The sequence below is a fragment of the Podarcis muralis genome, chromosome 10, assembly GCF_964188315.1.
Source record: "Podarcis muralis chromosome 10, rPodMur119.hap1.1, whole genome shotgun sequence".
NCBI lineage: Eukaryota > Metazoa > Chordata > Lepidosauria > Squamata > Lacertidae > Podarcis > Podarcis muralis.
Window position 1 is genome coordinate 28845464 of NC_135664.1, and position 15098 is coordinate 28860561.

At 41.2% G+C, this 15098-nt stretch overlaps 1 protein-coding gene across 2 annotated transcripts in view; it reads right to left on the reverse strand.

Annotated features, from left to right (window-relative positions):
* Positions 1 to 1139: 1139 nt before the first annotated feature.
* Positions 1140 to 15098, reverse strand: part of AMIGO2 (adhesion molecule with Ig like domain 2) — a 29649-nt gene continuing 15690 nt past the window's right edge. Inside the window, exons 2-3 of one of the 2 annotated variants that reach the window (XR_013394341.1) lie at positions 7620 to 10561; positions 1140 to 7589 (exon numbers count right to left, since the gene is read on the reverse strand). Coding sequence is in view for 1 of the 2 variants with exons in the window: in XM_028747125.2 (XP_028602958.2) it covers positions 8941 to 10491 (1551 nt within the window). In the remaining variant the exon portion in view is untranslated. Of the gene's footprint in view, positions 10562 to 15098 lie in introns of both variants that reach the window. The other variant, XM_028747125.2, reaches the window with a different exon arrangement.

Below are 15098 nucleotides of genomic sequence, written 5' to 3' on the forward strand. Positions count from 1 at the left end.
CCTGCAGAGAGCCTCTGTGGAGATTGGAGAGCCAGAACAGGAGGCGGCAGTGACTGAAAACAGGAGCTTGAGGGTGCATCTAGTTGTCAAGAAGCAGGCGCTGCCTTTGTAGATAGAAGCAGATTCACCCACCCTAATGGGAGCACATTTGCAACCTTGACATTCCCACAAAACAAGCAAGTTCCGATAGTGAGCATGCCACTCCAATTCTTTAAGAGCATGGTGGGGAGGGCATCGAGACTCATCACTCCCAAATGATGACTGCTGAGCCTCTGCTGCTGAGTCTGTGCCATCACCTGTCTGAAGAAAGATCTTCCTTACTTACAAGTGTCTCTGTTTGTGTTTGGGTGGTGGGAGCCAGGACGATACTTCCTACTCAAGTCCCCTGCTCCCAAAAGACCTGTGTGTACATCTGAGTGTACAAGAGGACAAGTGTGTATGAGGGCAGCCCTTCTTAATCTTCACGGAAAGCAAAACTACGTTGGCTTTCTTTAAAATCAGAGGTAGGCAATGTGGTGCCCTCCAGACTGCAAATCTCACCATCTCTGACCATTGGTCTTGCTGGCAGGGCCTGAAGGAAGTTGTAGCATACCAACATCAGAAGGCCATTGTGCTGGCTACCCCTGTACCTGTTTTAAAAAGTCTCTCATTGTGATCCAAAAAAGGCTTATTTTGAGGCTTTCGCTTTTCAAAGGATAATATCAAAATTACAGCAATTAGCCCTCGTGACATTTTCATAAACGTGTTCTAAATTTAGCCATTCATTATGGAAATTGTAGGAGCTTTTATCTTTCACTGCTGATACTCAGAGAAGGAAACTGGAATAAACCGGGATATCTGAAATATGGAATTGCTTTATTAAAAGATGAGCCTGAACATGCATGAAGGGAAGGGTGCTTTTCACAACCTTTGGGATAGAGACGACCACAGCTGACACAGGCCCAGTAAATTTACTTGAAGCAAGAGGAGTGACTAACTTCCCCGCCCTGTGTTTTAATACACTTCTGCATTATGTTGCCACCTGCTGTTCTGGAGGCTGAAAATGCACATTTATTCATATTCCAAAGAAACTCCCATTGTGCGTGCTTGATAGAAGAGATTGACATTCACTTAGAGAGACTGTTAACACTCAGCAAAGGTCACGACATCCATTAGATTTAATGGGAAAATATTTATTTCCAGTCAATTTAAATCATTCTACAAAGAAATACAAAAAAAGGTTTGTACAGAAAAAAAAGAGCGTATGCAACACAAAGTGAGAATATAAACACAAGGAACTTGTGAAGACAATATCAACGCACCTGCTGTTTCTTCATATAGCTGTTTGATCTTTTAAAAAAGAGGGTAAGAAGCTGAAAATACATTAGAATGGGAAATAAATATTCTGCTTTCTTTATTGAAGCTCTCCGCTAATCCAAGGGTAAATTCAGGAATAATTTATCACAATTATACACAAAAAATATTCTGGTGTTTTGGATATTGGACTTAACTCCTAGCAATCTCTGGCTCAAATTAATGCTAGCACTTCAAGGCTAGGATTTGAGCCTAGATCATGTGACATAGGGTGGCATTCCACTAAGTGTTATTCAGAGTAGATCCATTGAAATTAATGAACATGACTAACTTAGGTCCCTTAATTTCAATAAGACTTAGTTGAAAACCACTCATTATAAAGAAAATGGTACATAAGGAAAATGTTGTGTATGCATGTTATAACTACTCAGTAAATACAACCGGGGGGCTGAAATTGCAAAGTCAGAATTTATGGCTTTCATTTTAGTTTGAGACTCAATAATTTTTATTTAAGCACTATAATAGCCCCATGCCAAATGCTATCATCCCTGGACGTATGTACAGCTGCACATTTCCAGCATGGATATACCAATGTTCCCCTCTTGCTGTGTGCAATAAACAGATCTTATCTTTATTTTTTATTTGCACAAATAGATGTCTTCATCTCAGAGGAATTACAGAGCAGTCTTCTGAATACCTGACCTCCACGTTTTAGAATAATGTAACACTTTGACAACATGTATCATGATTTTGCATTCGTAGGACAAAAATAAATAAAAATACATCCATGGAAACTTTTAGTCCTCAGAGAGTATGTCAAACAGATGCTTCAGGACCATAATAAAATACCTACAGGCAGCTACTACATCAAAGAGAAAACTCTGATCTACTGACATAGAACAGCTTTAGTCATGATGATACATCAAGTAGATTTACTAAGTCCAAGAAGGTAAGTTAAGGTGATCTCCATGTTCAGCTCAGAGATTTATCAGCTGTGTTGCCTAAATCCTCTCTATCAATTTAGATGCCAGCATTAATTTCTATGGAGGCTGTGCTTTGGTCCTATTTAGCTAACTTAGTTTACTGCTGGTGGGTTACATAAATGTGCTCTTTCAAGGGATGAGTTGAATTTGCTTTACAGTTAGGAGATAGGTGAGATACACTGAGAGTTTGTATTTTGTTAATGGTGCTTTAGCATTTTAAAAAAATCTCTTAATCATTCCAAACTACAAGAAAGAAGATTCCACCTAAACATTAGGAAGAACTTCCTGACAGTAAGAGCTGTTCGACAGTGGAATTTGCTGCCAAGGAGTGTGGTGGAGTCTCCTTCTTTGGAGGTCTTTGAGCAGAGGCTTGACAATCATATGTCAGGTGTGCTCTGATAGTGTTTCCTGCTTGGCAGCGGGTTGGACTCGATGGCCCTTGTGGTCTATTCCAACTCTATGATTCTATGATTCTCATTCAAAACATTCCAGGGTGATGTTCAGCAGTTCAATCAAATTATTCACACACTGCATAAATAATAAAATATATCAGTAATACCAGCAAATAAACATGGGGGTTTTATCTGACACATTCATCGTTGAAATTGACCCACTGAAATAGTCCATTGACTAACTCAAGCCCATTGACTTCAATGAGTCTTCTCTGAGTATTACTTAATTGTATACAATCCCTAACAATGATAAGAGGCAGACTTAAAACATAGAAGAGCCAAGTAAGACAGTTCCCACTAAGATATCATTTTAAAATACTGGGATACCTCAAAGCTGCAACCATTCATTTTCTAGGCTGTCTGAGATTTATTAAATTTGTATACCATCTGAAGACCACAGGGCAGTCCACAGCATAAAATTACAAAATGAGAATAAATAATATATAATAAAACAAAAGCCAACCAATAGCCCCCACTCCTACAAACACCTTTAAAAGGCCATAGAATGTTTATCAGTCAAAGGCCTGGTTACAGAGAAACATTTTCGCCTGGTGCCTAAAGATACGTAATGAAGGCACCAGGCGAATGTCCCTGGGGAGAGCATTCCACAAACAGGGAGCCACTGCAGAAAAGGCCTGCTCTTGTGTTGCCACCCTCCAGACCTTCAGTGGAGGAAGCACACAAAGAAGGACTACAAAGAAGATGATTGCGGGGTCCAGGTCGGACACAAGGGCTGGCTGATGGAGGAGGGCATGACACATGGACAAATTGCAGTACCAGTCCACCCCTAATGTCAAATTTACAGCTTTTAAATTGTTAGGAAATACCGGTACCTGTATAGCAGTACACTTCAAAGCAATGGCTAAAAGAAAGAGTGAAACCAAATACTTAACAATACTAATTAGCTCTTTTAAAAAATAGCAAGCTGACATGGACTGTGTATAAGCATACACTGAAGCAGAAATGAGCATGGGGTGGGGTTTTTGTTTTTATTTGTGCTGAGCCTGGCTTCTCTGAACCTTCGCAATTTATTTGTCAAGTGTCCTTCCTGACAACTCAATACTGACTGCGTCATCAATCTTGTACGCTTCAGAAGAGCTCTCCAGCTTCGCTTTCAAAAGCGCTACATGTACATTCAATCAGTGAAATATTATTTAGTTCCCTCATTCTTTAAAACAGGAAAATCAATGTTGCAAACCTGGTGATAAGGGATTGTCACCTCACAACTGCTCACCCAATCACAGCTGTGTACAATTCGGTTCTGTTACAAACTGGTGGAACAAAATCTCTCTGAAATTTTGGGAAGAATGTGTGTTTCCAGAACAGCTGTACCATTGTGCCTGCGCTCAGAATATGTATAGTTGTAGACATTTATTTATTTAGCAGAATTTGCATACTGCTTAACTCTAAAGACCTCTGTGAAACTTGCATAAAATATAAAATGTACACTAAAATTATCAGTACAAGGCATAAGCTAAAAACAAGTTCAACATTCATATTTATCTGATCCAGCAAGCCTTTGATTGTTCTTACAATTATTCCTCACTGTAGATTGAGCATCAGTCTCTTCTATGATATACAAATCTATGCTACTGAAGTAACAATTCACTTTGCACGTTTTGATAACCAGAACTACTGCCCCAAATATTGGGAACTGAATGTGCTCAGCATAGCATATTTTATTAAAAAGGGGCTGATTTTGAGGTTCATTTCCAGTTCTCATAACTGGACAACAACTTCAAGAGCCAGTGGTTATTTTATTCATGTTACTTTGCATTTTGTAATCATTTGGTGACTTAAAGCGATGGATTTTATCCTGCAGAAGTCACAGAGCAATGAATAGGACTTCTAAAGGGGTATAATCGGCTGTGCCCAACCTCTAGGAAGTAATGGCTTTTCTAACTAAAATATCCCAACCTATCAGTTAAAGACCAAATGCTAAAAGCTCAAACACTGTTGTTTCCACCAGTTTTCCATGACGAAAATACAAAATGTTCCTTCTTTACAATAACTCATTTCCTCCTTGCACAGTCCAATTTGTCCATGCACAGATGGCACACAGCAGCAAATCCTGCAACGTTTCTTTCTCCGTCAATAAAAAATAGATTCCTTAAGCAACGCTTTCTTATAAGGCTAGGTCATGCTCTTCCGAAGGTCAGCAGCAAATTCTTCATTATCCAGTGAGCTGGCTGGAAGATTTTCCTTGACGCTCTTCTTTCACACTTATGCAAAATGTCACAACCTGAGGGTTTATTTCTTTGTTTAGAGTATTTTTATACTTTACCAGAACTACTTCTAAGGTGCTTTAGACAATTAAGTTATTAAAAGGCTGCAATTTTATACACATTTACCCCGGAGTTAGCTCCACTGAAAGCAATGGGATTTGTGTTGGCATAGATATGCATAGGAATGCGATGAATAACTGTTAACTCACATGGTGAAACGAAAACAACACACAACACACCAGAATGAATCTGTGCAACTGCCAAGGTTTTAAAAGGGTGGGAAAGTAAAGAGGAGGTTGCCTGGTGCCACAAACATGACTCAAGGTTAGCATTAGGTAAGCCTGTCTGGAGAGTTTTTCCAGCAACACAGTGCCACAACTGAAAAGGCTCTCTCATTGATAGGCCCCGTTCTATGTCAAATAAGCATGGGGTAACTTTGCCTGGAGGTGCTGTGTCCATAGATTGCAGGAAAATACTGGGCAAGGTTTCGCCCAGTATCTTTTCTGTGTGATAGGCTCATGGGAAAAAGCTGTCCCATGAGCCCTTGCTGAAAAGGGGAGGGGAAAGCCTATATAAGGCTGCTTCCCCTGGAGCTTTGAGAGCTTCTTGCCCTCTCACTGTTGGGTTAGAGCCTTCACTGAGCAATTTTGGGTCACGGGTTGACAGGGCTGGAAATTAATTTTTCTCTCTCAACCCGATTGGCACTTGGCTGGGTATTTTTCCGCCTTTCCCTCAGTGAAACTGTGGCTTTCCTTCGTTAGGCATAAGAATGTTGTTTGTATGAGGGTGGAAATGGCATTAGTCAGGATCAACATAGTTTAGCAATATACCAATTTGAAATGGTAAGCCATGCCTTGAGCACTTGAGAATCGAGAGCATGTTTGCAAGAGCTGAGGGGAGTTTTACTTCAGCAACTTTTGGAGGACTCCAGCTTGCAAAAGAAGAAGAAGAAGAGTTTGGATTTGATATCCCGCCTTTCACTCCCCTTCAGGAGTCTCAAAGCAGCTAACATTCTCCTTCCCCTTCCTCCCCCACAACAAACACTCTTAGGTGAGTGGGGCTGAGAGACTTCAAAGAAGTGTGACTAGCCCAAGGTCACCCAGCAGCTGCATGTGGAGGAGCGGAGACGCGAACCCAGTTCCCCAGATTACGAGACTACCTTTCTTAACCACTACACCACACTGATTACCCTATTTTGGTATCCACTGCATTGAACTACAAACTTTTTAGATCTAGCCTGATCCACAAATATTATTTAGATCTCTATGGCCAAGACAGTAAAAGTTTCCTTCGGCACCAGTATAATCCCTTGATTATTCACCAAATAAGAGACTGCAGCTAGTCAAAAAGGTTATTTCAAGATACTTTGATGCTGAATCAAAGAATTAGGTGAAGGTCATGGGGAATATTGAGGAAAAGGGATGTTTAGAATTATATGTATTTACTTTAGATTTATAAGCTCCCATGTTGCACAAGTAGTCCTTAGTTATATTCACCAGAATGAACCCTGTGGGAGGTGAACCACTCTCAGCCCCATGTACAAGAGAGGGAGAACTGAAGCAAGGAAATCAGGAATTGTGTAAGTTGAGTACAGAGAGTTGATAGCTATATTGCTTGGGTATAGACTGGATACCCTTGCTTAGGGCTGGGCGATATATCAATATATCATCCAAAACTGGTTTGAAGTCCATATTGTGAGACTGGTTTCATAATTTTAGACCTGGCAATATATTGTGAATCATGATGTGTGTGAGAGCACTATGCAAAAATCACAATGTGGGGGGAAACTGCGAAGCCAGCCAATGCTTCCACATACCTCCATCCTTATTTCAGACACTGTGATATATTGGCATATCGCAATGTGTAGGTGGTGATATATCACAAAGTTGAAAACCGGATATCACCCAGCCCTATGTTTGATCTTATGAACTGGTATGTGAGTCCTTCCAAGGCTCAAACTAAACAACCGCTGCCACCAGTGAAACATAGCTATTGGAACGGATCAGATCCAGGATGCCAGGACAGTACTTTATGCACAGAGCATCACAGGGTTAGTGAAACTTTGCCAGCCAGACATCAGACATCAAACACAACTTAGGGGGTGTGATATAAAGCTTCTCGTTGGCTCAGTTGAGGATGGAGAAGTGGGGGAGGACTGGGGAAAACTCATCCAAGGGTCATCCCAAAGGCATTTCAAGCACCATACAGAACCATACATGAGAAATATTTGACAGCAACCTTCATAAGATGATTGCAACTGGCAAGCAAAACATGAAGGCTGGCTTCTCCCAGTTCCCAAGGACACAATGCTACTGAAACCTTGGCTGAACATGTGCTGTTGCAGCAAAGTATACCTACTTGATCAGAGTGCAAATAGTACATACAACACTAAAATATTGGGGTCTTTTGTTTTCTAGAAACAACACGGCTTTTTTTTTTTTTGGTAGTCTATTTTATAACAAAAACCATACTAAAGCAGATGGAAATCACTATAAAGGCCTAATCCTACAAAATTCTAGTTCTTCTGCTAGGAATGGAAAATTCTCGAAACTGCTAAGCCTAGAAATAAGTACTTAATTGACGCTTTCTATATCAAACCACGAAATGCAAATTTCATTACATTGTCATTTATATGCCTGTAAATTGGTACATTGTCATTTATATGCCTGTAAATTGGTACATTAATATGTTCTGAAAAACCTGCCGAATTACTCTGACTCTTCCAAGTAAGGCTGCAATCCGGGAAATTGGATGCAACCAGGTTCCCCCGTCAGCTGTAGAAGGCAATGTCCGGACACGCCAGCCATTTCATCGCTGATAATGAGAAGGCCTGGCTGCTCCTGCTCCTGGATTCAATTTGGGATTGGTGGTTTCCATTATGGCTCTCATTAAGTCAGCAAAAGTGTTCAAAGTGCAGTAGCTCATATACAAAACATCTAATTGCACAAGCCCTGGTTCCTTTACTTCCAAACGAATCCTCTGCTTTCCTCTCTTAAGATATTTTGTCCTCAAGCCACACACCACATATGCAAGTTTCAAAATAAGTAGGTAGGCTGAAGTGGCCACAGAAGCAACATAGCTCCTGTCTCTTTAAGAATGGTGAGGAACCCAGATATTCCAAAGGTGCAGCTTCTCCCATCTCTGTGCACTGGTGGGGAAACTTTAGCTGTTGAACATCGCTCTGGCTCCAATTTCTTAATAGGACCAAAGCGCTGTCCCTTTTGAGAGAAAAACATTAAAGGCTCAAGTGGTTTATAGATCGTAACTTTGGACAAGTGTTTTCTGTCAAAGTTTTCATATGGTGAAAGTTTATTTATACCACATAATCATACATTCGGTTACTGGCTATTGAATCTCTAGTATTCAGAAGGAGATGACAGCTCCTCTCCCCCCAAAATCACAAAGCTCAGGTCATAATTTACACAAAAGCCCATTCTGAAATATTTCTGTTGTATCACTTCCTTTGTTTCTGTTATGTGCTCAGTGCCTAAAGGCAGAAACCAGAAGTTTAGTAAATGGCTATTTCTCTCTTTCCCTATCAATCTAAGCTCTAGGAGCCATATTGATTGTGGTTCTGATCCCTGATAATTACAGTTACACAAATTCTATACAGGTACGCAGCCAAGGATCTAATCTGCTGGGAAGCTCTCCAATACAAGCTTCACTGAAGTGAATGGGAGCGGTGCACAAACGCCACTCACTGAACGGCACTCACATGCCTATAAGCACAGAAACTGAAACAGCAGTGGCATCTGCCATGATGTGGCCTCTTCAAAGCAGAGAGCTGCAAAAGCCATCTAGCAAAGTGTTCCTCCCCAGCACTGGTCCAGGTTTACAGAATGAAGGGCATGTAACCACCACCTATCAGAACGACCTCACCATTTCTTTTGGTTTGAAAGAGTTTCCCCTATTCTTTTAAGATTGGCTAGAGGCAGGACAGCTAGCTGTTGAAAGAGTTAGCCATACAATGCGAACGCAGGCAGGAAGCTAAGAGGACGGCATGAAAGGCGTGTCCGAAAACACCGAGTTCATGGAATCGGATTCCGATTTCGTTCGGGGAGTTTTTAGGATACTTTCCGCAATGATGTTCTCACCAGGAAACATCCTTACTTTCCCATTCTGTCCTGGCTTTGGCTCCTTCACGGGCTCAAGGAACACCACCCTCTTGCCGCTGCTGGCTTTCTTCTCATCAGCTGGAAGGTCCAGGGGAGGATTCGAGGTCAATATGGAGGCATGTGGGTTACTTTGGCTTGGCTGCCTTTTTCTTCTCTTGGACCTGCACCGACAAGGGCACGGCGTCAGGTAGAGGTAAAGGAGGACCAAGATAATGCTGGCCACACAAGCGGCGAGGGTGGTGAAAGCCGTGTTGAAGGTTTCGTGAGAGTGAGACCGGTCCACGGTGAAATTGCTCACATTGATCCTCACCTCGATGGTCTCATTCAACAGCCTTTTCCTGTTTATTGCAATGCAGGAATAAAGTCCAGCATCCTCATATTGGACCTCGTCGATTTCCAGACTCCCATTGAGAAATACTCTGAAGTGTTCAATATCTTTGCTGGGCTCCAAAAACTGATTGTCTGGGCTGATCCAAACAAAGTGGGTCCCTGCATCGCTGATTTTAGTGTCGCAAGGTACGATCAGCCTCTCCCCAAGTTGAGCTTCCTGAATAAAGCCAAACGCGTGGAAAGAGCCATTGATGGTGCTTCCCGAGCAATTCAAGTAGTTGTCGTGCAATAAGGGCAGTTTATTCATATTGGAGCCTGACCGCAACACACATGTGTACTCAGCCTTGAAATCCTCCACCGAGCTGAAGTGTCTAAGATACCAGAAGTTTAGCATGGAGTAAAGTGTGCAGTCACAGTAAAAGGGGTTCCCATGAAGATAGATCCCACTAAGATGTCTGGCCGGCACTAAGCTCATGTAGTGAATGGGTATCGACTGGATTTGGTTGTAAGAAATGTCTAATAGCACAAGTTCGGAGAGTTTACGTTTCCCAATGTACAAGTCGATCGGGAACTGGGAGAGAGAATTGTAACTCAAATAGAGCTTCTGCAATTTGTGTATCCCTCCAAAAGCAGCAGAATCGACATGGGCAATGTGATTGTTATACAACAACAAAATCTCCAGAACTCTCAGTTCCTGGAAGACAGGACTGCCAAGCGACCTCAAGCTGTTGGACGACAAGTCGAGGTACTTGATATTTGGAGTCGCCGAAAAGCTTCCTGCAGAGATACTCGTGATGCCGTTGTGGCTGACGATGAGGGTGGCCAGTTTATCAAGCAACACTGGCATCCAGTCGTGATCCAAAATCCCAATTCGGTTGTGACTGAGATCCAATCTTTTCGTGTGCTTGAAGAGCGTTGCGGGCACTCTCGAGAGGTTCTTGCCAGTGCAGCTCACGATGTCGCTGGCACAAATGCAAGCGGCAGGACACATTGCAGAGGCACTGCGGCATACACCTACGGCAATGACCAAGAGGCATATCAGTTTCTTGTAGTTCACGTGAAGAGCTGAAATTGTGCGCCAAACCGAAGACATGACTGTGTTTTAGCCGTCTCCCAGTGCTCCTTGCCACACTTTATACATGTAGTTAGCTTTGCGCCAGTCGCTGTTAAGAGAAAGAGAAAGAATATTAATCTCTACAAATCACCCAATGTCTCACAGTGGCATGGTTGTCACCAGAAAGCATTTCAGTGTTGTTCAGGGTGGGAGGGAAACAGGAGTCTGTGTAGCTATCATTTCCTTACATGAGTGAGCTATCCCATAGCTTTCCTGAACCAATTTTAGGGTATGACACTAATTTTTATAAATCAAAATAGTTTCTAAACTTGATATCTGCCAGTTTACATTACTCTCCAGTTTGAGTGCCCATCTCTTTGCAAGGCCTAGCATTACACACCATGTCATTTCGTATTTCTCTTTCAAACTCTATGGGTTTCCTCAAATGCAGAGCTGGGCGCACATTGTCTCAAAGCTAAAAGCCTGGTGCCAAACATCTGACTGGGTCAATGTGTATATTTTTTTCCAGTCACTGGTGCATGGATGAATCAAAATGACATCTTGAAAAGAAGTAAAACAGGTTACTAGGATAAATATTTTGTAAACAAACAATAGTGTGTACTACCACAGTATCTGATGCAACACATTGCTCTTTCCTGAGATCCTGTTATACCTTTTTTTTTTCTCCAGAGGATGACCCCAAATAGACACAGATATGCACTTGATTGAACAGGAATAGTCAAGATGCCAAACATACGAAGGCTTATTCATATGCTCCTGAGAAGAATGTAATCTGTGAGTAGGGATGGAGAGAAATTCATTTCAGTTCTCATAGGAAGCTGAATTTATCAGATTTGCACTTTCTGTTCCTATATGAGAACAGAAACAGAGCCATACTTTAAAATTCACACTAATCTGAACTTTGCGATGCTGCTTCTCATTTTTTAAAAATGCACGTATTAGGTGAATGTGTGCATAAAAAATGAATATTTGGCTAAAAATAACCAAGAACATGCCTTAGGAGAAATTGTTTGCAAAATGTGTACATCAATGTGTGCACACAAAAATATATTCATTAGGAGAAAATTTCACTAAAATGCTGAATAATTTTCATGATTAAGATTAAAACAAAAATTCGTAAATGTGGAACCAAATTTAAGACTGGGAAAAAATGAGAAATGTAAAGAAACGGAATTGACAGATCCTTTCATCCCTACCTGTGGGCATATTCCAATTGGTTTCCCATATAGGTGACCTGGCTGAAATTCTGGTATCCTAGCTGGCAATGCCAGCATCCCAGGAGATCAAGTGTTAGGTTTGCACTAATGCCATACTGGGCAAGCAAGTTCAAACGATCCTACAGCTACATAAAGCCCAGTTCTTGTGGGAGTGTTTTTTGTAGGTTGAAATATACAATCATATTGCTGCCCTTCCTATGCAGTTAGTTTGCACATACTTGGCAGATGTTTTGCTGCTATTGTCTGCTTTATATTCTTCTACAACCACAGGCAGTCTTTGTTTCATGGTATTAGGGTCACTTTGAGGGGAGAAGGGTGAAGGATAAGATCGGAATTAAAAACTACCTTTACAAGCAACAATAGCAAAAAGTGAATGATAATGTGAGTTTACAGTGTAAGAAAAAAATGTGTGTTCTTAGAAGGCTTGGGCTCCCTTAAATATGCCTGCACTGCTAAGTGACTTATTATTATGAAGCACCAACACAGAACAGCCTGGTTATTTTTTCTTCTTCTCCATTGCCTAGCAACTTGCATCATAAGCAAAAGATACCTCCTGATTAGGTAACACTGTTACTCTGCACCTTGTGGAAATTCTGAACCAGACAGTATACATTTGCAAATAGCATTCTTTTACTATAACAAACTAACTTCAAGTGCCAAAATCTTGCAGATTCATTTGTGCTGGATCCTTAGGGTTCCAATGATCAATTCCAGCATTATCGTTTTTTTGACTGAAGTTTCAGTCCACTTTTACAACTTAGCCTATATTTGTAATGCCTAATAAAGGTTTGGTGATCATAAAACATCCATATATAAAATTCTAAAATGTATACAAATAAACAGCCATGTAAAAATATGTAATAACAAGTATTTTAATTGGGGTTTCTTCCCGCTAAATAGTGCCATTCACCACTCTAAGTTTCATTCTGTATCGTGTATCTAGTATGTTTCAGCTGTATTTATAATTCTCATGGGCTTATCCTCAAGATTATCCTGCGATATGGGTCACTACAGTTTCCACATTACAGATGGGTAGCAAAGTTCTTGTTTACCCATCACCACGAGTGGTACTCACTTGATAAAAAGACTGACTGTGCCATTCCCCCTATATTCACTGGCAAAAATGTGTTCACACAGGACTTCCACACCTCTAGAGGTCCTTCCTCACACAACCTCCCCCTTGTCTAACATGAAAGGAAGATATTCGGGTGAAGTCTCTGTGCAGTTGAAAACCACTGCAAAAACAAACAGGCACGCTATTGCATTCACGCAATCAATATCACATCAGTTCAGCCCAAAGACTGCAGTTTCTCAAGAGCTCCTCAGAACCCAAAACAAGATTAAGAACATAATCCTTTCCCTCAAGTGGGACATGAGTGCAATATCCATCTCCTGCCCCAGACTGGTATTTAGGGGCATACAGCCGATGACCGCAGAGAGTTTATGAAAATAAGTCTAAAAAATGGCAGCAGCTGAAGCTCTGGTTTGGAAACTATTCTGTTCATAGTTTGCATGGCTTCCTCGTACCCCACTCACAAAAAGCTATGTTTGTAGTAAAAATCCAAGCTTCTCTCTTCATTTCAAGTATATTTGTTCAAATGATATTCTTTTAATGCTCATAACCTTGACACTAGAAGCCACAAGTACTGAAATGCTAGTGTTCTTGTGAATTGCTATTGCAGAATTTGAAATGTTGACTTTGTTAGCAAAATAAATAATCACAAATGTACTTATAATTAAAATGTTCATATCCAATAGAGCTTGGGGACGTTTCAAGAAAGGATCAAAATGCCAGTCTTAAAGGTAAAGGTAAAAGTACCCCTGCCCATACGGGCCAGTCTTGACAGACTCTAGGGTTGTGCGCCCATCTCACTCAAGAGGCCGGGGGCCAGCGCTGTCCACAGACACTTCCGGGTCACGTGGCCAGCGTGACATCGCTGCTCTGGCGAGCCAGCGCAGCACACGGAAACGCCGTTTACCTTCCTGCCAGTAAGCGGTCCCTATTTATCTACTTGCACCCGGGGGTGCTTTCGAACTGCTAGGTTGGCAGGCGCTGGGACCGAGCAACGGGAGCGCACCCCGCTGCGGGGATTCGAACCACCGACCTTTCGATCGGCAAGCCCTAGGCGCTGAGGCTTTTACCCACAGCGCCACCCGCGTTTGTACATTTTGCATTTGTACATTTTGCCCCAAACCCCAAAATTCTGTATTTTCCCCATTTTAAATCTTCTTCAAATGAGAATAATTAAATGTTAACAACAAGTATCTATGTTTCTCCATCTGTTTTGAATTTTCTACATGGGTAATAAAGAAAAATGTGTTTGGTCTAAATATAAGGGTGATTTCTTCTGTGCCCTAATATGAAATAAGTGGGAGAGAAAATAAAAGTTGGCAATTTTAGTTGTTAGACTCACAGAAAACGCACTAGATTTTATTGTTTTATCTTTTTGTAAACAGCTTTGAGGCTTTCTATAATCTAGCAGTGTATCAATGTTATGAAATAGGATAGAAAGGTCTTCTGCTAGGATACTCCCCTCCCCAATAAAAAATGTTTTTTTAGTTGTATTATAAATGAATCAGGAATATTATGGCTTGTTTTCACTGCATTGTTGGAGGGAACTAGATGACACAAATGTGCATCGGGAGTTTTTCCTTTTTAAAAAAAAATTATATGGATGCAAACCCATCTGCAGCAAACAGTTCTCTTATTATGGGACTTTTAGGATAAATACTGTAGGTGTTACAACCAAACAACATTTAATAATAATAATAATAATAATAATAATAATAATAATAATAATGCCTGTCACTCAAACAATGGCTTCTTTATTACAAGAAATTGAAGGATTATTCACACCCACATCCACAGAGAGAGGGGTGGCAGCGATTAAAGCCTAACATTGTAAAATTCAAAGAATATTTGGACTTGGTGTTCTAGTTAAATTAAATACAAGTAAAATAATATTTGGGCTTTTTTAATGCTGTGCAGTCATACCTCTTGTTAAGTTTGCTTCAGGTTAAATCTTTTCAGGTTGCGTCCCACGGCGACCCAGAAGTACCAGAAAGGGTTACTTCCAGGTTTCACCGCTTGCGCAGATGCTCAAAATGACGTCATGCGCATGCACAGAAGCGGCGAATCGCGACCCGCGCATGCTCAGATGCAGGTTGCGTTCTGCTCATGTTGCAAATGGGGCTGCGGAATGGACCCCGTTCGCAACCAGAGGTACCACTGTGTAACCAGGAATGGATGTGATCTTCCCCACAATGCTGATGCAAATGAAACATTCACCTGGAGAGATGTGTCATGAGCCTCTAGACAGATCTGGAAAAGGTTGGTACTGGATCATCCTGCTTTGTGGAAGAGTTGGGCAGCTCTATGGAGTTTCTTATCCCCTTTAAATATTCTAC